The sequence below is a fragment of the Oncorhynchus kisutch genome, linkage group LG15 (genome assembly GCF_002021735.2).
Source record: "Oncorhynchus kisutch isolate 150728-3 linkage group LG15, Okis_V2, whole genome shotgun sequence".
Lineage (NCBI taxonomy): Eukaryota > Metazoa > Chordata > Actinopteri > Salmoniformes > Salmonidae > Oncorhynchus > Oncorhynchus kisutch.
This window is the reverse complement of record NC_034188.2, coordinates 18,771,941-18,791,925: the sequence shown is the minus strand read 5'-3', so window position 1 is coordinate 18,791,925 and position 19,985 is coordinate 18,771,941. Positions and strand designations below refer to the sequence as shown.

The window sequence follows — 19,985 nt, the reverse complement described above, 5'->3', positions numbered from 1 at the left end:
TTTTAGTTTTTTTGGTCAGGGACATATGCAACGACCGCCCTTCTGCCTGTTTGGGTCGTCACTAGTTAACACAACCACAAAGTCATAATTATGGCGAAACCCCGCCCATTTCTACCATTTATCTTCTTGCAATTCGATTTACCTAGCCTACCACACTGCTAATAAGCTTATTTTGTCGTTGCCAATTTTGACTTTGTGGCTGTCTTAACTAGAGACTAGTGTACTTGGCTGAATATGACGGAGAGGGAGGGTTGTCGACTTGCTGTCATTAACCTAAACGTAGCAGGCAGTAAAAGAAACTGCTGTGATAGCTGCCAGTACATTTACATGCAGATTTACGATAGATCCTTTTATCGGTTACAGGAAGTGAGGAATCTTGCATAATAATCACTGATGACACAACACACAAACATAGCTTTATGGGCTACAGAGTTTATGAACAGTTTATGCATTATGCAAGCCTGGTGTTTCAATAGGTCTCAATTAATAAAAATGTAGACATTTGTTGACTCTATATTGTTGAACACAAATGTTGAATGTTTTCAACCTTGGCCTATAAAACGTGTATAATACAGTAGAGCAGAACATGTTAAAGGTGGTATTACCAGGCTACCACTTGCCTACTATTTATTATTTTGCCTAACTCTTATTTAATCAACATTTACATATCAATGCAGGCACATTGACAGGTGCATGGGCCTGTCACCTGTTCAGAATCATTTGTGCACTGCACAAGTGGTCTAGAGTGTAATAACCAATATATATATATATATATATATATATATATATATATAAAGGTTGTTATTAAAGCAAATAATATGTGACTTTAAGATACCATTATTCATAGTATTCATATTATAATTGCACCAGTACTGAGTATGCTTTCAGACTTTGTCAAGAGTTAACTGAATCAAGGCCTGCTCTGAGGCTCTAAGTAGAACATGTGGTCCAGCCACATGACAGCATGCAACAAAAGAATGCAATGAACTAACTCAATCAAGAAAAATAGTGCTTGACAAGGAATCAAGTCTTGCCCAGTTGACACGTTTTATTTAAAGTGGCTTTAACAGCAGGTAAGTACAGTGTGTCCATACTCCATATTATAATGTCACCGTAGGAACACTGATGACGTAATGAATCTACTCTGGCGGAATTCCTTCTCCCTCCGATATCCCAGAATTCACAGCGTGACCTGCAGTATTGACAAAGAAAAGAACGACAGAAAACAGGGTGGGCTCTGCAAAACAATACCCCCACAATTTGACGACAATAAGGTAAAACACTACTATTTGCAACAATTCCTATGAATTATTCAGATTCAGATGCCATTTTTGGAATGACATTGCTTGTGTCAGCTAGCCTGTCACCAAAATAGCTACGGTTGCCAGTGAGGTTCGCTTTCTAGCTAACGTTAATGCGTCTTTGTTTTGATGGCTAACGACGTTATTTGGCAGATCATGGTGTACGTAACGTTAGCTATATAAACATCTGGTGTACAGTCAAGTTGGAAAGCGTTCACCCCCCAATCACTCAGCTAGCTAAGTTACCTAACCACTTTGTTATGTTGATAGCTAACTAGCTTGTTATTGTTATGAAATCCGTGTAACCAGTTAGCAAGCCAAACATTATTTGGCATTAATCAGCAACACGTCACTTGCATGGATTGACTGGGGTGCAATATATTTAGTCTCAGCTAATTAGCTAGATCGTATAATGTCGTATGTAACGTTACCTTTGGATTTGTAAAGTAACTAGTGAACTAGCTAAGATTACCGTAACATATTTTGGAACAAAAACGGCCTAGCTACAGTACAGTTTTCAGTGTTAATAATTTAATTAATCACTTATTCGATATTTTGTCCTCTGGTGCGTTATTCAAAGTTAACAAAACTATTGCGAAACAATTTCACACGGGAATGGGTTTCGTCCAGTTCTGAAATTCTCCAAGATAACAAAACATGTTCACGTGATTAGCCATGATGAGGCAGACTTTAACTAGCTATGTTATTGAAAGAGAAATTATATGGGCCTACTGCAGATTTTAAGCTACTGTGTCAACCCCCAACACCCACCCCCATCAATAGGCTATTATTAAGATACTATTTACATAAAGTCTGACCAATATTTACAGGTTCTTTCCATTTCAAATCAAATGAAAATACATTTGTGACCACACCACAAATGCTTTAATCTTGATGTTTTCCCATTGTATTGTACACAGGTCCTGGCATTGGTACAATGGAATAACCTCCAACTCTAAATTAATACAGTCTCCCTTATCATGTCACATGAAAAGTTAATGAAGGGATGAAATATGGATTATAAATATTTACCATCATCATATACAGTACCAGTCAAAAGTTTGCACACACCTACATATTCCAGGGTTTTTCTTTATTTTTACTATTTTCTGAATTGCTGAATAATAGTGAAGACATCACAACTATGAAATAACACATGTGGAATCATGTAGTAACCAAAAAAGTGTTAAACAAATCAAAAAATATTTTATATTTGAGATTCTTCAAAGTAGCCACCCTTTGCCTTGATGACAGCTTTGCACACTCTTGGCATTCCTTCAACCAGCTTCATGAGGTAGTCACCTGGAATATATTTCAATTAACAGGTGTACCCTGTTAAAAGTTCATTTGTGGAATGTATATCCTTCTTAATACATTTGAGCCAATCAGTTGTGTTGTGATAAAGGTATTATTTTTTTGTATTACATTTTTTTATTTCACCTTCTCATTTACAACTGCGATCCGGCCAAGATAAAGCAAAGCAATGTCACACAAACAACACAGAGTTACACATGGGATAAACAAATGTACAGTCAATAACACAATAGAAATGTCTATATACAGTGTGTGCAAATGTAGTAAGATTAGGGAGGTAAGGCAATAAATAGGCCATAGTGGCGAAATAATAGGGGTTTTAGGGGTGGTATACAGAAGATAGCCCTGTTTGATAAAAGACCAAGTCCATATTATGGCAAGAACATCTCAAATAAGCAAAGAGAAACAACAGTCCATCATTACTTTAAGACATGAAGGTCAGTCAATGCAGAACATTTCAAGAACTTTGAAAGTTTCAAGTGCAGTCGCAAAAAACATCAAGGGCTATGATGAAACTGGCTCTCATGAGGTCCGCCACAGGAAAGGAAGACCCAGCGCTACCTCTGCTGCAGAGGATAAGTTCATTTGAGTTAACTGCACCTTAGATTGCAGCCCAAATAAATACTTCACAGAGTTCAAGTAACAGGCACATCTCAACATCAACTATTCAGAGGAGACTGCGTGAATAAGGCTTTATGGTCGAATTGCTGCAAAGATACCACTACTAAAGGACACCAATAAGAATAAGAGACTTGCTTGGGCCAAGAAACACGAGAAATGGACATTATACCGGTGGAAATCTGTCATTTGCTGGTGACACTGTCTGTGATTTATTTAGAATTCAAGGCACACTTAACCAGGATGGCTCCCACAGCATTCTGCAGCTATATGCCATCCCATCTGGTTTGCGCTTAGTGGAACCATCATTTTGTTTTTCAACAGGACAATGACCCAACACACCTCCAGGCTGTGTAAGGGCTATTTGACCAAGAAGGAGAGTGATGGAGTGCTGCATCAGATGACCTGGCCTCCACAATCACCCGACCTCAAACCAGTTGAGATGGTTTGGGATGACTTGGACCACAGAGTGAAGGAAAAGCAGCCAACAAGTGCTCAGCATATGTGGGAACTCCTTCAAGACTGTTGGAAAAGCATTCCACATGAAGCTGGTTGATAGAATGCCAAGAGTGTGCAAAGCTGTCAAGGCAAAGGGTGGCTACTTTGAAGGGTCTCAAATATAAAATATATTTTGATTTGTTTTTTTGGTTACTACATGATTTCATATGTGTTATTTCATAGTGTTGATGTTACTTTATAACTATACACAATTAGTCATTAATCTGTGGTGTACTTGGTTGGAATGAAGTCTCACCACTGAGACTGTTGTTGTTTACCAGGGTGCAGCATTACGTTATCCTGCTAAGAAGCTGAGGGTGAGTGGGAAGGGCCATCTGCAAGTGAGGGGAGGTTACAAACCTGCAGAGCTTCCAGAGAGAGGGCCCTGACAGACACCTCTTCAGAGCTTCCAGAGAGAGGGCCCTGACAGGCACATCTGCAGAGCTTCCAGAGAGAGGGCCCTGCCGGACACCTCTTCAGAGCTTCCAGAGAGAGGGCCCTGCCAGACACACCTGCAGAGCTTCCAGAGAGAGGGCCCTGCCAGACACCTCTTCAGAGCTTCCAGAGAGAGGGCCCTGCCAGACACCTCTTCAGAGCTTCCAGAGAGAGGGCCCTGCCAGACACACCTGCAGAGCTTCCAGAGAGAGGGCCCTGCCAGACATATAGGACGAGAGAAAGGGACTGGGGAGTGAGCTCAGCTGGAGCCAATGCAGCAGCAGAGTGGACAGCCTGAGCTAGTGGAAGGAAGCCTTCCCGTGTTCGTGTTCCCCACAGAGCTTGTCTTCTACGCGGACGAGCAGACCTCCCACAAGCAGGTTCTCACCCTCTACAACCCCTATGAGTTCGCCCTCAAGTTCAAAGGTAAATAAAACATTGGGTTTCAAGATAACTAGGTATTGATATAAGAACCATTTTAGCCATCAATTAAGGATGCAAGAGAACCACATTGATACTGTAGAGTATACACTACTCATTCAGTTTATTTTCTCGGTCAGTGCTATGCACAGCGCCCAACAAGTATACCGTGGTGGATGCCACCGGAGCCGTCAAACCACAGTGCTGTGTTGACATGTGAGTAATAAGCTTACTATTACATGTCGTAACTAGGACCATCAGTTACCCACCTTTAAGGCATATTAATGAAGGACATGATATTCATGCCCCTGCAAGCCTGAGTTCAAGCAATAATAGAGAATGATTTAATTGGAAGCAAGCTTCTGCTTAAAAAATGCAGTCATTCCAGTCAAATATTCTTATCGTTCACCTTGTATTTTCCTCTGTGTGTCTGTCTGTTCTCAGAGTGATTCGACACAAAGATGTGCGGGCCTGTCACTATGGGGTGTCTGATAAGTTCCGGCTGCAGGTGTCTGAGCAGAGCCAGAGGAAGGCCCTGGGCCGGAAGGAAGTGACGGCCACGTTGAGGCCCTCGGCTGCCCAGGAGCCCCCCAGCCCCCGGCCCCAGGAGGAGGAGCGACAGATGAGGGAACAGCTAGCAGACAGCGTCTTCTTTGAGCAGACCACCTTCCAGACAGGTAGGAGTATGACTCGCCGCTGAAAAGGGATATCTCGCCCAAATACCTATTAAGTGTGTTATGTACCCTGAGACCAAAAATATATTAGCCAACATTATGCAGGCTACATTTGTTGTTTAGGTGAACTAACTGAAATGGAGGCACTGCATGTCATTATATTGTCCTGACACCAATATGGGAGTGATCAAGTGAGAGCAGTGGATTGTTATGGTGTGTGTGTTGTACAGAGAGCCGCTCTCAGTCTGGGGGCCCAAGCCTGCTGACGGTGCTGTTGGGGTTGGTGTGTATGGCTGCCCTCATGCTGCCCACCCTAGGGGAGCAAGAATCCACCGTGCCTGTCTACCTCCACTTAAGTGTTACCAAGAAACTTGTAGCTGCTTACGTTCTAGGTGAGCCAGGGGGAGAGAGCAAACCCTTGATGAACAATTGCATGCTCTTTGTTTTATTCCATCACCAATTTCAATGGATATGAATTGATAATACTTCATGGGAGTCACTCAGCCCACACGGTTGTCTTCTACGTCCCAAATGGCACCCTATTCCCTATATAGTGCACTACTTTTGACCAGAGGCCTATAAGCCCTGGTCAAAAGCAGTACACTAAACTAGACTATGTGGTTTGCATTGATTACTCTTGTTCTATCCATTCTGTGTGTGTGATACTGCTGGAGCATAATCCTGCTGAGAATTGATTGTTTATCTATGTTACAGGTCTTCTTACAATGGTTATCCTGCGTACATGAGGTGCTATGGGGGCTGGAAAGAGAGAACGAGGAGAAGAGGATACAAAAGAGAAGAGAACATTCACTCACCCAAGGCAACTACATGCTTGAAAGGGTAGTGTTGAGGGGGAGGGGGTATCCGGTCAATTCCCCCTTCCTCTGTCCCAAAAAACATACATCTAATTGTTTTGAAATAAAAACATAATACTGACTGATACAAAGCAAGAGACCTCTGCTGCAGTGGGCACAGAAATAACATTCTGGAAGGAGGGCATTGTGTGGGTCTGCGGCCGTTGGAGGAAGGGTTTGTATAAAAACATGTGGGTCATTAAATTGTGTTTGACTTCATATCCTGTGTCTGTGTGGAGTTCCATGGCCATTAAGTAACAGACAATGGTGAAGTTGTTAAGTTAGTGATTTGCTGTTAAACATTAGGGCAATTTGAAGTTGTGATTTCATGTACATAAAAGTGCAATATGTAGAAATCGCTCCGCCATTTTCTGGTTGCTGAAATACAAATAGTTTGCCTAATTTGTTTGTGACAATGAAAAGACGTGTTTAGTGTAGAGAATTGTTCCGTCAAAACAGCTGTGAAATATATTTTCAGTAACCCAAAATATTGTTTCAGCTGTTTGAAGCTGGTGTACAAAACCTAAATTAAGACAAACTTACCGGGAAGCATAGAAAGTGCACATAGAACAGATCTACCGCTTCAGACTTTCAGTGAGTGACCGCTATAACTCACATTTCAATGTGAATTTAGTCAGGTCATCTAAAAAGTTACATATTGCAGCTTTGTCATTAAAAAACATATGGTCTTCACCTGTAACCACATCTTAATATTGTCTGCTTAGAATAAAACGTACTCTTTTGTAGCTAGTATTGACTGAATCTGACTAAATGCAGTTACATGCACGTGTGGATACTTATCTGAATGGAAGTGTTACTTTTCCAGACGCAATATACAAAACAAAAAGGTTTCAAATGTGACCAAAGGAAATGTCCTCTTCCTATGAAAGACGTCCGTTTACTTGCTGTACAATGTCAATGTTATTCCATCAAATGCCTAATAAAAAGTCTTGAATCAGCACAAGATAGTAAGGCGATCTCTTTATACTAGTCTGATTAGTTCACCTACTCAGCACTAGTGAGCCAGTGATGAGGGGTCCACAAGTGACTGGAAGCTTGGGACATGGCTACAAGGCCAAACACATGAAGAAATGGGCAGCAACAACTCCCTCCTGCATAGACTTCCATAAAATAAAAAAAATTGCACCTTACTCTGAAATGTGATGAATCTGTGCCTCTAGGGCAGGGAGCATCAACTTGATTCAGCTGCGGGCCAATTTTTTTCTTAAGCAGATGGCCGGAACAAATTGCAGATTGACTGCAAGAAGATCAAACAGATGTTTGACTTAAACAATTTCAAACCTTGCTTACACATTTGTATACGATCACATTTATCTGATTCTTTGCTCAACTCAAACCAAATAAAGCCTTTTCACTGAATGTTTCTCTATGATTGCGTTGCTTTGTGTACACAGGGCTCATCTGCAAAAGAGACTTTGGTCTCAGCAGGACTCCAGTAAAAAGGTTCAATTGAAAAACACCATGTCATTATGAAGAGGCCAAAAAGAGAGGAGCAAGACATTTAAAAATTGCCAACAACCAGAAGTCATTGAATGGAAATAGACTATTTATTTACCCTTGTTCAAAACTTTGGCAGTCTAACAAGTCTACGACCCACCCATATACACTTATTTACTTTGCCGATCTCATGCCCTAGACATTCAGACTAATTGAAAAATGAACAGGATATAAACCCCCCCCCCCAAAAAACACAATTACTAAACCTAAACCAATTACGTTGACAGCAGTGCAAGCATACCTGATCGACCAGCTTGCAGTTTCTTTAAAGATATTCACTATTCATAACGCTGTTTCATTTACATATATCAATGAAAATGTATAATCACTTTTGTACATGAAGTCTCCCCCTCCCTTTGTAAAGATGCCATACCCTGAACGAGGGGAAAATATGAACTGAAATTACTTAACCCAAATGTTTTACAGCGGCCTTAAAATGAATTTGTGAATCAGTGTATAACTGAAGTTTGCCTTCACAGTTCCCCTGATAACTCTTTGGTATTGCTTATGAATATTCATTGCAAATGTTATTCATAACCAACCAATCCAGTGACACATTCTGCACAAAGCTTTTCGGACAAATGTTGACCACAGACAGACATAAGCCCACTCACTGAATCCCTTTTGAAATGGCACCATGTTCTGTCCTCTACCTCAGTGTGCTCATCCTAAACCAATCTATTGATTTAATTGCAGAGTATTGAGAATAGGGTGAGTTATTCTAATGTTCAGTATAAAATGCAATAATGTAGCCTAAAAAAGTCAGTTACATTTACAAAGTGGCTTCAAACAAGAACACAATTATTTTCCAAAAAGCTTCAGAAGTAAAAACTAAATTGTGTTGCACATCCTGCAGGTCTACAGATATATCCAGGCAGTAGGACTCAGAGACCCCAGGCTGTGTGCCCCCCGCTTACTTCCCTTCCTAGTAAAATCTGCAGGGATGGGTAGACATGACCCAAACCACTGGCAACTGTAGTTAACTAATACCAGAGGGGGGCCAGATTAAATGCCAAATTTAGAAAATTAACCAGAAGGATACCCCACATCTTGGGGACTACTGAGGATATAAACTGAACTGTTCTTTCAGTATAATGACAAGTAGTAAGAACATTTCCAATCCCCTCGAGAGAATTGTCAGTTCACTTTTGAAGCCCTGTGCGCCTGCATTCATCACTCAGCCAATCAAACATAAAACTAATGACACATTGACATGAAAAATAATATACATACTTACAAAATGGGAACAACAAGTTATATCCTTTCATTCATACAAGACCTGCAGACAGTTTTGTTCACACCAAAAACACCTGGAGAATTAGTTTTCTATAAGGAAAATTTACTTAGTGAGCGACTTTCTCCATCCAGTGCTCAGTCCCTCCAGTGTGAAGCTGGAAAAGGAAATAGGGGATGGAAGCTGACAGTGATGTGATGCAGGGTAGACAACTTGTCTGTTCTGGTCACTGTGGGGCTAAGCAGCACCATGTAGTCTACTACAGCATGGTGTGTCCACAGCTCACATCCAGGGCTTTGGTTCCCTTTCAATGCAAACACCAAGATTCTCCTCCCCTAGCAAACAGCCTAGCAAAAGCAAACAGCATGGGAAGGGATTCCCACATTAGCTAAAGCAGAGTGATGGGGGGGGGGGGTCATACAGTTGAGGTGGATTTCATGCCTTCACTCTTGTTTAGAGTCTCATGTTCCCTTGTTCATTTTGGGGAGTGGTCCTGGAGGGGGTTGAAGGGAGAGTTACTGGAGGAAGGAGACTGAGAGATGCCCTCCATCTTAGATGGCGAGCCAGTGGAAGAACCCACACTGCTAAGGCTGCCGTCCAGCGGAGAGAGACTGGCGAGAAGAAAATACCCATTTCATCAAGCAAACTGTTAGATATTCAATGAGTCACATTGTGATAATGTTCATCATATGGAGGTGCAAGGTCTAGCCTAATGGCAGAAAAGGAACTGAAACTGTTCAACTTGTGAAATAAATAGTCTTGTCAAGAGACATTGGCAGCCAATGCTAAACAGTTGTAAAATGTGTTTGCAGGGGTAGCTAAAATGAGTTTGCAGGGGTAACTCACCAGGAGGTGAAGTCTGGCAGTTGGACTTGGGGCACAAGTACATCAGAGGACAGAATTGTGGTGGTCCCCTGGAAGAGCCTCTTTGGCTGGCTCTCAGTCTCCATCATCTCCCCTACAGAAGACAAAGACGGTTCTCTATTGATGACCTAACATCCATAGGACATAACACCAACTCACAAAATGCCCACTCACCTTAAGTTCGATAATTAAAGGGGTTGATGTATGCATGTACAGTGCATTCGGAAAGGTATTCAGACCTAGACTTTTTCCAAATTTTGTTTAGTTACAGCCTTATTCTACAATTGATTAAATTGTCCCCCCAATCTATATACAATACCCCATAATGATAAAGCAAAAACAGGTTTAGAAATGGCATCACATTCACATAAGTATTGAGACCCTTTGCTCAATACTTTGTTGAAGCGCCTTCGGCAGCAATTACAGCCTCATCTTTTCGGTGTGAAGCTTCAAGCTTGGCAAGCCTGTATTTTTGGACATTCTCCCATTCTTCTATGCAGATCCTCGCAAGCTCGGTCAGGTTGGCTGGGGAACATCGCTCCACAGCTATTTTCAGGTCTCTCCAGAGATGTTCGATCAGGTTCAAGCCCGGTCTCTGGCTGGACCACTCACGGACAGTCAGACCAATCCCAAAGCCACTCCTGCGTTACCTTGGCTGTGTGCTTAGTATCGTTGTCCTGTTGGAAGATGAACCGTTAACCAAGTCTTAGGTCTTGAGCATGTTTTCGTCAAGGATCTCTGTACTTTGCTCCGTTAATCTTTCCCTCGATCCTGACTAGTCTCCCAGTCCCTGCCGCTGAAAAACATCCACAGCATGAGGCTGCTACCACCATAGAGATGGTGCAAGGTTTCCTCCAGATGTGACGCTTGGCATTCAGGCCAAAGAGTTCAATCTTTGTTTCGATCAGACCAGAGAACCATGTTTGGGGAGGTTCTCAGCTCTAGGTAGAGTCTCTGTGGTTCCAAACTTCTTCCATTTAAGAATGATGGAGGCCATTGTGTTTTTTGGTACCCTTCCCCAGATCTGTGACTAGACACAATCCTGTCTCAGAGCTCTAGGGACAGTTCCTTCGACCTCATGGCTTGGTTTTTGCGTTGACATGCACCGTCAACTGTGGGACCTTGGACAGGTGTGTGCCTTTCCAAATCATGTCCAATCAATAGAATTTACCACAGGTGGACTCCAATCAAGTTGTAGAAACATCTCAAGGATGATCAATGGAAACAGGATGCACCGGAGCTCAATTTTGAGTCTCATAGGAAAGGGTCTGAATTATCGGTCGACCGATTAATCAGAATGGCCGGTTAATTAGGGCCGATTTCAAGTTCATAACAAATCGGAAAATCGGTATTTTTGGGCGCCGATTTGCAGATAAAAAAATAAATGACATTTATACACCTTTATTTAACTAGGCAAGTCAGTTACACATTCTTATTTTCAATGACGGCCTAGGAACGATAGGTTCACTGCCTCGTTCAGGGGCAGAACGACATATTTTCACCTTGTCAGCTCGGGAGATCCAATCTTGCAACCTTACAGTTAACTAGTCCAATGCAATAACGACCTGCCTCCCTCGTTGCACTCCACAAGGAGACTGCCAGTTACGCAAATGCAGTAAGCCAAGGTAAATTTCTAGCTAGCATTAAACTTAAAAAAACAACCATAATCACTAGTTAACTACACATGGTGGATGATATTACTAGATATTATCTAGCGTGTCCTGCGTTGCATATAATCTGACTGAGCATACAAGTATCTGACTGAGCGGTGGTAGGCAGAAGCAGGCGCGTAAACATTCATTCAAACAGCACGTTCGTGCGTTTTGCCAGCAGCTCTTCGTTGTGAGTCAAGCATTGCGCTGTTTATGACTTCAAGCATATCAACTCCCGAGATGAGGCTGGTGTAACCGAAGTGAAATGGCTAGCTAGTTAGCTCGTGCTAATAGCGTTTCAAACGTCACTCGCTCTGAGCCTTCTAGTAGTTGTTCCCCTTGCTCTGCATGGGTAACGCTGCTTCGATGGTGGCGGTTGTCGTTGTGTTGCTGGTTCAAGCCCAGGGAGGAGCGAGGAGAGGGACGGAAGCTATACTGTTACACTGGCAATACTAAAGTGCCTATAAGAACATCCAATAGTCAAAGGTTAATGAAATACAAATGGTAGAGGGAAATAGTCCTATAATAACTACAACCTAAAACCTCTTACCTGGGAATAATTGAAGACTCATGTTAAAAGGAACCACCAGCTTTCATATGTTCTCATGTTCTGAGCAATGAACTTATACGTTAGCTTTCTTACATGGCACATATTGCACTTTTACTTTCTTCTCCAACCAACATTTTGTTTTTGCATTATTAAAACCAAATTGAACATGTTTCATTATTTATTTGAGGCTAAATTGATTTTATTGATGTATTATATTAAGTTAAAATAAGTGTTCATTCAGTATTGTTGTAATTGTCATTATTACAAAATTTAAAAATAAATAAATACAAAAATGGCTGATTAATCGGCTGTTTTTGTCCTCCAATAAATCGGTATCGGCGTTGAAAAATCACAATCGGTCTACCTCTAGTCTGAACATTCTATTTTTTTTATACATTTGCAAAAAAAAATCGAAACTTGTTTTCAGTTTGTCTTTATGGGGTATTGTGCGTAGATGTAAAAAATATTTTAAATCAATTTTAGAAGGCTGTAACATCACAATAGGTGGAAAAAGGGAATACTCTCCAAATGCACTGTATGCCTGCATGAGACATACCAAGTATACAAAACATTAAGAATCCCTACCTGATACTGAGTTGGGCGCAATTTCATTGATTCGAAGCCACAATATTAAAGCTAGAAAAGGAGCAGGTGTTCTTAATGTTTTGTACACTCCATATATGTATGTGGCATTAACAATGCCTGTGAAAGAATACTCAAGGGTTGACCCACCTTTACGTTTGATGGGGCCCAGGATGCTGGGCCTGATGCAGTGAATGGGACTTTGGCTCCGCCGGCTAGAGACAAGAGAAGACCAGGCAACATTTATAGCAGTGACTCACTAATCAAACTGATGAATAGTGTAATGACAATGTGGTGTATGACTATGAATGGCAGTTGTCAGTGATAAGAGCTAGCCCTAGTCAGAGCACTCACCTGAAGCGTCGCGTTGGGCTAGGTATAGGGCTGGGGGATAGGCCATGGCTGCTCACCGGGATTTGCAATGAAGGGGAGAAGCACTGCTGCTCATTGGAGAGGAAAATATTATGATTAGCCAGGACCCTGCCAGAGATACATTTCTGTTTCCATCTGCCAGGCATCAGTACTAGAGCTGCAGTGGATGCACATACCTTTTTCCCTATCCCTCTAGTAGGGGATGGGGCAGGGGACACTGGCATAAAGTCGATCCGCTTTGGAGACGACGATGCAGATTTCTCAAAGTCATTGTCGCTCTGTGGGGGGGGGGGGGGGGTTGCACAAGGAAGATTGAATTGTTACATTTATGCAGATTATATTCTATTATATGGTGGTTGGAGGAGTATTATACTACCAACTGATTCTGTTCTTCAGAGAACATTGGCTGTAGCATGTTATTGGTCACACCCCCTACAAGGAGGGGAGCTTTCACTGGCCCAGGGCAACAGTGGGGAGGGTAGCCCATCAAACAAAATGTAAACTCAAAGTCAGCATCACAAACAGTACTATTCTTAATTTAGTGCACTACTTTAGTTGACCGGGGCCCATAGGGTTCTGGTCAAAAGTAGTTAACTACGTAGGCAATGGGATGCCATTTGGGATGAAGCCAAATGTATCTTACATGCTAGTGCTCTGCCTAAATACATGAATGCTGAAGTGGTGAGAGCCTCAAATGGTGGAGTGCATATGCCTACTGTTTGTGGATGAGGAAATGTCCTTGTGACCATGGGAGCATCATCATTTCTCACCAGGCTCAGACTCTCCTCCCAGGACTGGCTCATCTGCATGGCTGCTTGAACCTCCCTATGGTAGACAAGAAATGCATCTAAACAAACCAACCTTTTTTCCTTAAAGGGTTGAGCCAATGACAATCAACCAGTTATTGACAAAGTATACAATATCATATGACAGACTGGTACATAAATAAATAGCTTAATGTCTTGAAGGCCAATAAACTGAATTCCATCACCAACTACCTAGCCTCAATTGCATGCATCTTACCGTTCATGGGCAGTCTCTCTGTTCATCAAATCTACACCTTCCTCCTGTAAGAAGCATAGACAGGAGGTTGGTGAGTGATTTTATGGTGTCTTACCTACAGTTCAAACAGGCTGACAGACAAATCCAGTCAATATTACAAATATTACAAAATCAGACTGCTCTGAGACCATGGGTTCTGAAATAGTGCACTACGTAGGGAATAGGGTGCCATTTAGACATTGAAATGACAAACCAAATCTAAACTATAGAAATGTATTTAGTCTCTTCACTCTGTCCAGCTTGTCATCAGTCATTAAAAGCATCAAATTCCAAAAACAATGGATAGAAGACCATTTTGCATATTTTGACAGCGAGGAAATATAATACATTTTAAGTGTAGCCCCTGGCTGCATGTTTTGCAGTCACATACACTCCCTATGGATAAGGGGCTGACATGCAGAGCAGCTAAAATAATAGCTTGGGCTAATGAGCGTGCAATGCAGTCGTACTTACCTGTTTGAGCTGATGAAGCCTAGTGCTGGGGACGCGAATGGGCGATGAAGGGACCTGCGAGATGGACTTCAATGAATCACCCAGTCTATAAGATATTACTTAGTAAGAGTACAAGCATATTATTTTGATTATACTCTTCATTTCCATACTATATTAGGGCGGTTGACAACAGTGGTGCTGTTTCTCCTGCTGTATAGAATCTCACTCTGGAACACCTGGGAATGTTCACTAGAAAAGGACAGACACATTAACACCACCATGTTGGTGTCCAAAATTGCACCCTATATAGTACACTACTTTTGACCAAAGTAGTGCAATGTAAGGAATAGGGTACCATAGGCTCTGGTCAAAAGTTGAGCACTATATTGGAAATAGGATGCCATTTGGGACATATACATTGACTACAATGCACTGAGTGTCAGAGTATTTTACTACCAACTCAGCCTGATCTCGAGAGACTGGTGGCCTTGTTAACTCTGCTGGTTTTCTGTTGCATGACTGAATTGTCCACACGCCTCACAGCAGAGAAGGTAGTTGAATGATGACTAGATCGTAAGTCTGAAGGTATGTTACGTGCAGAGTGATACAAGTGAGAAGAAATTTTCTAAAAACCTTAGGCCATTTATCATTGGGGCACTGTTGGAACGTCTCAGTTGTCCATCACTCTGAACTAGTGAAGATGGGATTTCGAGGTCCAATTCCATCTTCTCTTGATTGCTCATCCTGGTGTCCACTTTCAGCTGATTCAAGATGTCTTCAGAAACGCCTGCGACGTTCCAGGCCACCCATGCGAAGCTACATGGTGACGCAAAGCAACGTTCTATGTAGGCAACTACTCCAATGCTGATTGATGGATCTGAAAAACACCGACATGAATAGGGCAAACATAGCCCACCTGTAGAGTTAACCAGCAACAAGTTTCATGTTTGTTTAGGCTCGTGCAATTTTCTATTGGTTTAAGTTCCAGCAAGAGACACTCGTGAATATTCTTCCGGTTATCTTTGGCTAAGGCAACTTCTAGTATTTGTTGCTGCTAGCTAGCAAGCGAATCAGAGCTCACACAGAACCCTGGCCTGTGCTAGTTAGCCTAGCTATCTACAGACAATGCCAAATTGTTTGCTAGCTATGGTACTTGCTAATTAGACTAGCTAGTGAGTTAACGTTAGCGAAGGCGTAGTTTCCCCACACCGACAGAGTTTGGGAAACCCTCTTCACCGCACTTCGATACAAAGTGATTTTCGTAGCAGGTCAGGAGAGGGGGGGGGGGGGGGGGGGGGGGGGGGGGGGGTACTATTTCGATATCAAAGTGAGTGAAAACAGTTGGTCGTTAGCTAGTCTCGAGGAGCAAGTAAGTGAAATGTAGCCAACTGTTTAGAAAGACAGGTTAACGTTAGCCAAATGAATCCATATCGTCAATTGAAACGATACAATCCAAAAGGACTATGTAGTTTGTATAACGACGTCTCGTTACCAGCTTGTATATAGAACGGCAAAAGCTATTTAACGTGAGTTAGCTGAAAGATAATGGGATATCAAACCAACTGGCTAACGTTAGTTAACGGTAACGTCATTAACTAAATCAAATGGTGATGATGAAGCTATGCTAGTTTGAAAGTTACATTACCATGTTCAGAGGTTCATCAACCTACATAACTTGTATAGTTCTCCCTCAGCCATATATCGAGCATTTCCCTTCACAATACTTTGGAAAAAGTGTTGCTAGCTGCTATAGTCGGTGACCAATTTTGTTAATCAATCTGCTACTGGAACAGCCGAGAACGCTCCACCAGTACCAAATTTCCCGCCCCTTTTGGTGCTTTCAGGCTGACCGACTGCAGAATGATCCAATAAAAAGTATTTAATGTGCCCGTTTGAAAAGCAGACAACTGGCCAATAGCTGCAGCGATTGTGAGTTATTTCCTGCAGACGTCATACAGTCCAACAGCCCAATTTCTATTTATATGAATTTAAAATTTTAAAATTTAAAATATTAAAAAAAGATGTATATGAAATTACGGTGTTGCTCAATTGTTATGACGGGTCACCCCTCCAGACACTTGATCTATGTAATGTGTGCCACATTTAGCACGTTTGAAGAAACGTTTGTTACATATTGTTGACGATAGAAGGGCAGCCATGGCCTTACTGCATAATCTTCTGGAAGAGTAGTCTTGGGCCTATGTAATAAATATACAGTGGATAAAATTGTACGTAAATGTTCATCAATCAATTACATTCTAGAAATATGTAATAACTACTACTTGTGAAATGAAAAATCATTATGACAATCTTTATGGAACATAATGCACCCCCCAAATCCTATTCTGTGAAATAATTTTTTAAATGCTGGGAAATAAAATAAACTCTAATACACTCTTGTAGTGTGTGTGTGGCTCTAGTAGTCTGTAACATCCCTCTGAACACTTCCCTCTGCAACTGGATCCTGGACTTCCTGATGGGCCACCCCCAGGTAAGGTAGGCAACAATGTATCCACCACGTTGGCCCTCAACACGGGGCCCCTCAGGGGTGAGTGAATAGACCCCTTGGGTACTCCCTGTTTCACCCATGACTGCGTGGACACGCATGACTACAACAGCATAATTAAGTTTGCCGACGACACAGCAGTGGAAGGCCTGATCACCAACGACAATGAGACAGCCTATAGGAAGGAAGTCAGATACCTGGCAGTGTGGTGCCAAGACAACAACCTCTCTCTCAACGTGAGCAAGACAAAGGAGCTGATCGTGGACTACAGGAAAAGGAGGGCAGAGCACGCCCCAATTCACATCGACAGGGCTGTAGTGGAGAAAGCTGAGAGCTTCAAGTTCCTTGGTGTCCACATCACTAAGGACATATCATGGTTCAAACACAATGCCTCTTCCCCCTCAGGAGGCTGAAAATATTTAGCATTGGCCCTCAGAACCTCAAAAAGTTATACAGCTGCACCACAGGAAGCTGCTGAGGGGAGGACGACTCATAATAATGGCTGGAATGGAGTGAATGGAATGGTATCAAACACATGGAAACGATGTGTTTGATGTGTTTAATACCATTCCATATAGTCCATTCCAGACATTACTATGAGCCCGTCCTCCCCAATCAAGGTGCCACCAGCCGCCTGTGAGCTGCACCATCGAGAGCATCCTGACTGGTTGCATCACCGCTTGCTTGGTATGGCAATTGCTCGGCATCCAACCGCAAAGGGCTACAAAAGGTAGTGCGTACAGCCCAGTAGATGGGGCCGAGCTCCCTGCCATCCAGGACCTCTATACCAGGCAGTGACAGAGGAAGGCCCTCATTTTTAAAAAAATAAAAAATTCAACTCCAGCCACCCAAGTCTTTGCTACAGCACGGCAAGCGGTACCGGGACTAAAAGTCTCCTTAACAGCTTCCACCCCCAAGCCATAAGACTGCTGAACAATCAATCAAATGGCTACCCAGACTATTTGCATTGACCCCCTTATTTTAATCTTATTTATTATTATTTTTTGCACTGACACTCTTGCAAAGGCTCGATGTACACTCACTGGACTCTAACCACACACACACACATGCTACACGGACACTCCAACACACACACATGGACACTCACACACACATGCATATTGAAGCCACACACACATTCACATTCCTTCACCCTCTTCCCATACGCTGCTGCTACTCTTTGCTTATTATCTATGCATGTTCACTTTATGCCTAACTACATTACCTAAATTACCGACTACCGTGTACCCCTGCACATTGACTCGGTACCTGTACCGTATTTAGCCTTGTTATTGTTATGTTAATTGTGTTACTATTTTTCTGTTTATTTAGCACATTTGTCTCACTTACTGTTTTAAAACTCTGCAAGGTCAATACCTGTTGTATTCGGTGCATATGACAAAAACAATTTGATTTGATTCTGAATAGGCGCTGCTCTCAACCATCCATGATCCCTTTACCAAACCTCATAGCTTCACATAGTTGCATCTCTCTCTACCGAGACCAGACCATGTTACGTCCCAAATGGCACCAATTCCATATGTAGTGCACTACCCATGTGGCTCTGATCAAAACTAGTGCACTATAGCATGTAGGGTTAGGGTACTATTTGGGACACAATTAGCCCAGAAATATGCTTCCGCAGGGTCACATGTTCACGACAGCTCTTTCTTGGCTCTCTGACTTGCAGTGAAACAGACAATGTGTCCCCAAATTAAATGTTATTTGTCACATGCGCCAAATACAACAGGTGTAGACCTTATAGGGAAATGCTTACTTACAAGCCCTTAACCAGCAATGCAGTTTTAAGAAAAATACCCCCAAAAAAGTAAGAAATAAAAGTAAGAAATAACTAAGGAGCAGCAGTAAAATAACAATAGCGAGACTATATACAGTGGGTACTGGTACAGAGTCAATGTACCGGTTAGTCGAGGTAATTGTGGGAGTATGTACATGTACAGTTTAAGTCTGAAGTTTACATACACTTAGATTAGAGTCATTAAAACTAGTTTACAACCACTCCACAAATTTCTTGTTTAAAAACTATAGTTTTGGCAAGTCAGTTAGGACATTTACTTGTGCATGACACAAGTAATTTTCCAACAATTGTTTACAGACAGATTATTTCACAATTCCAGTGGGTCAGAAGTTTACATATACACTAAATTGACTGTGCATTTAAACAGCTTGGAAAATTCCAGAAAATGATGACATGGCTTTAGATAGGCTATTTGACATTATTTGAGTCAATTGGAGGTGTACGTGTGATATATTTCAAGGCTTACCTTCGAACTCAGTGCCTCTTTGCTTGACTTCATGGGAAAATCAAAAGAAATCAGCCATGACCTCAGAAAAAAATTATAGACCTCTGCAAGTCTGGTTCATCCTTGGGAGCAATTTCCAAACGCCTGAAGGTACCACGTTCATCTGTACAAACAATAATATGCAAGAATAAACACCATGGGATCACTCAGCCGTCACACCGCTCAGGAAGGAGGAGACACCGCTCTCTGTCTCCTAGAGATGAACTTTGAACGCAAATCAATCACAGAAAAGCAACAAAGGACCTTGTGAAGATGCTGGAGGAAACAGGTACAAAAGTATCAACATCCACAGTAAAACGAGTCCTATATCGACATAACCTGCGTGGCCGCTCAGCAAGGAAGAAGCCACTGCTCCAAAACCTTGGCGCTTTGGAACTGCATATGCGGACAAAGATCATACTTTTTGGAGAAATGTCTTCTGGTCTGATGAAACAAAAATAGAACTGTTTGGTCATAATGACCATTTTTATGTTTGGAGGAAAAAGGGAGAGGCTTGTAAGCCGAAGAACATCTTCCCAACCGTGAAGCACGGGGGTGTCAGCATCATGTTGTGGGGGTGCTTTGCTGCAGGAAGGAGTGGTGCGCTTCACAAAATAGATGGCATCACGAGGAAGGACAATTATATGGATATATTGAAGCAACATCTCAAGACATCAGTCAGGAAGTTAAAGCTTGGTCGCAACTGGGTCTTCCAAATGGACAATGACCCCAAGCATACTTCCAAAGTTGTGGCAAAATGGCTTAAGGACAACAAAGTCAAGGTATTGGAGTGGCC

General features: G+C 42.1%; 2 protein-coding genes across 6 annotated transcripts; one reads left to right on the top strand and one right to left on the bottom strand.

The window, feature by feature from the left end:
• The first annotated feature begins 1,149 nt into the window (after window positions 1–1,149).
• On the top strand, window positions 1,150–7,075 carry mospd1 (motile sperm domain containing 1). Of its 2 annotated transcripts, none has more exons than XM_020502066.2 (6): window positions 1,150–1,274; window positions 4,013–4,592; window positions 4,727–4,802; window positions 5,031–5,263; window positions 5,491–5,652; window positions 5,975–7,075. In XM_020502066.2, the coding sequence occupies exons 2-6, from the start codon at window positions 4,439–4,441 to the stop codon at window positions 6,004–6,006; spliced, it is 657 nt and encodes a 218-aa protein (XP_020357655.1). In that variant the 5' UTR covers window positions 1,150–1,274; window positions 4,013–4,438; the 3' UTR covers window positions 6,007–7,075. The 2 variants fall into 2 exon arrangements, with proteins under 2 accessions (XP_020357655.1, XP_031645656.1); XM_031789796.1 differs by having other exon boundaries at window positions 1,161–1,274; window positions 3,982–4,592.
• Window positions 7,061–16,240, bottom strand: pabir2 (PABIR family member 2). 4 transcript variants are annotated; one of them, XM_020502065.2, is made up of 11 exons: window positions 16,026–16,240; window positions 15,014–15,257; window positions 14,551–14,629; window positions 14,402–14,455; window positions 13,910–13,953; window positions 13,657–13,711; window positions 13,063–13,164; window positions 12,869–12,954; window positions 12,665–12,729; window positions 9,713–9,824; window positions 7,061–9,477 (listed from the first exon to the last, which is right to left on the bottom strand). In XM_020502065.2, exons 2-11 carry the CDS (start codon window positions 15,121–15,123, stop codon window positions 9,342–9,344), a joined length of 843 nt encoding a protein of 280 aa, XP_020357654.1. In that variant the 5' UTR covers window positions 15,124–15,257; window positions 16,026–16,240; the 3' UTR covers window positions 7,061–9,341. The 4 variants fall into 4 exon arrangements, with proteins under 4 accessions (XP_020357654.1, XP_031645655.1, XP_020357653.1 ...); XM_020502064.2 differs by having other exon boundaries at window positions 7,661–9,477; window positions 13,603–13,711; window positions 16,026–16,222; XM_031789795.1 differs by lacking the exon at window positions 14,551–14,629 and having other exon boundaries at window positions 14,402–14,486; window positions 16,026–16,221.
• Window positions 16,241–19,985: the final 3,745 nt, after the last annotated feature.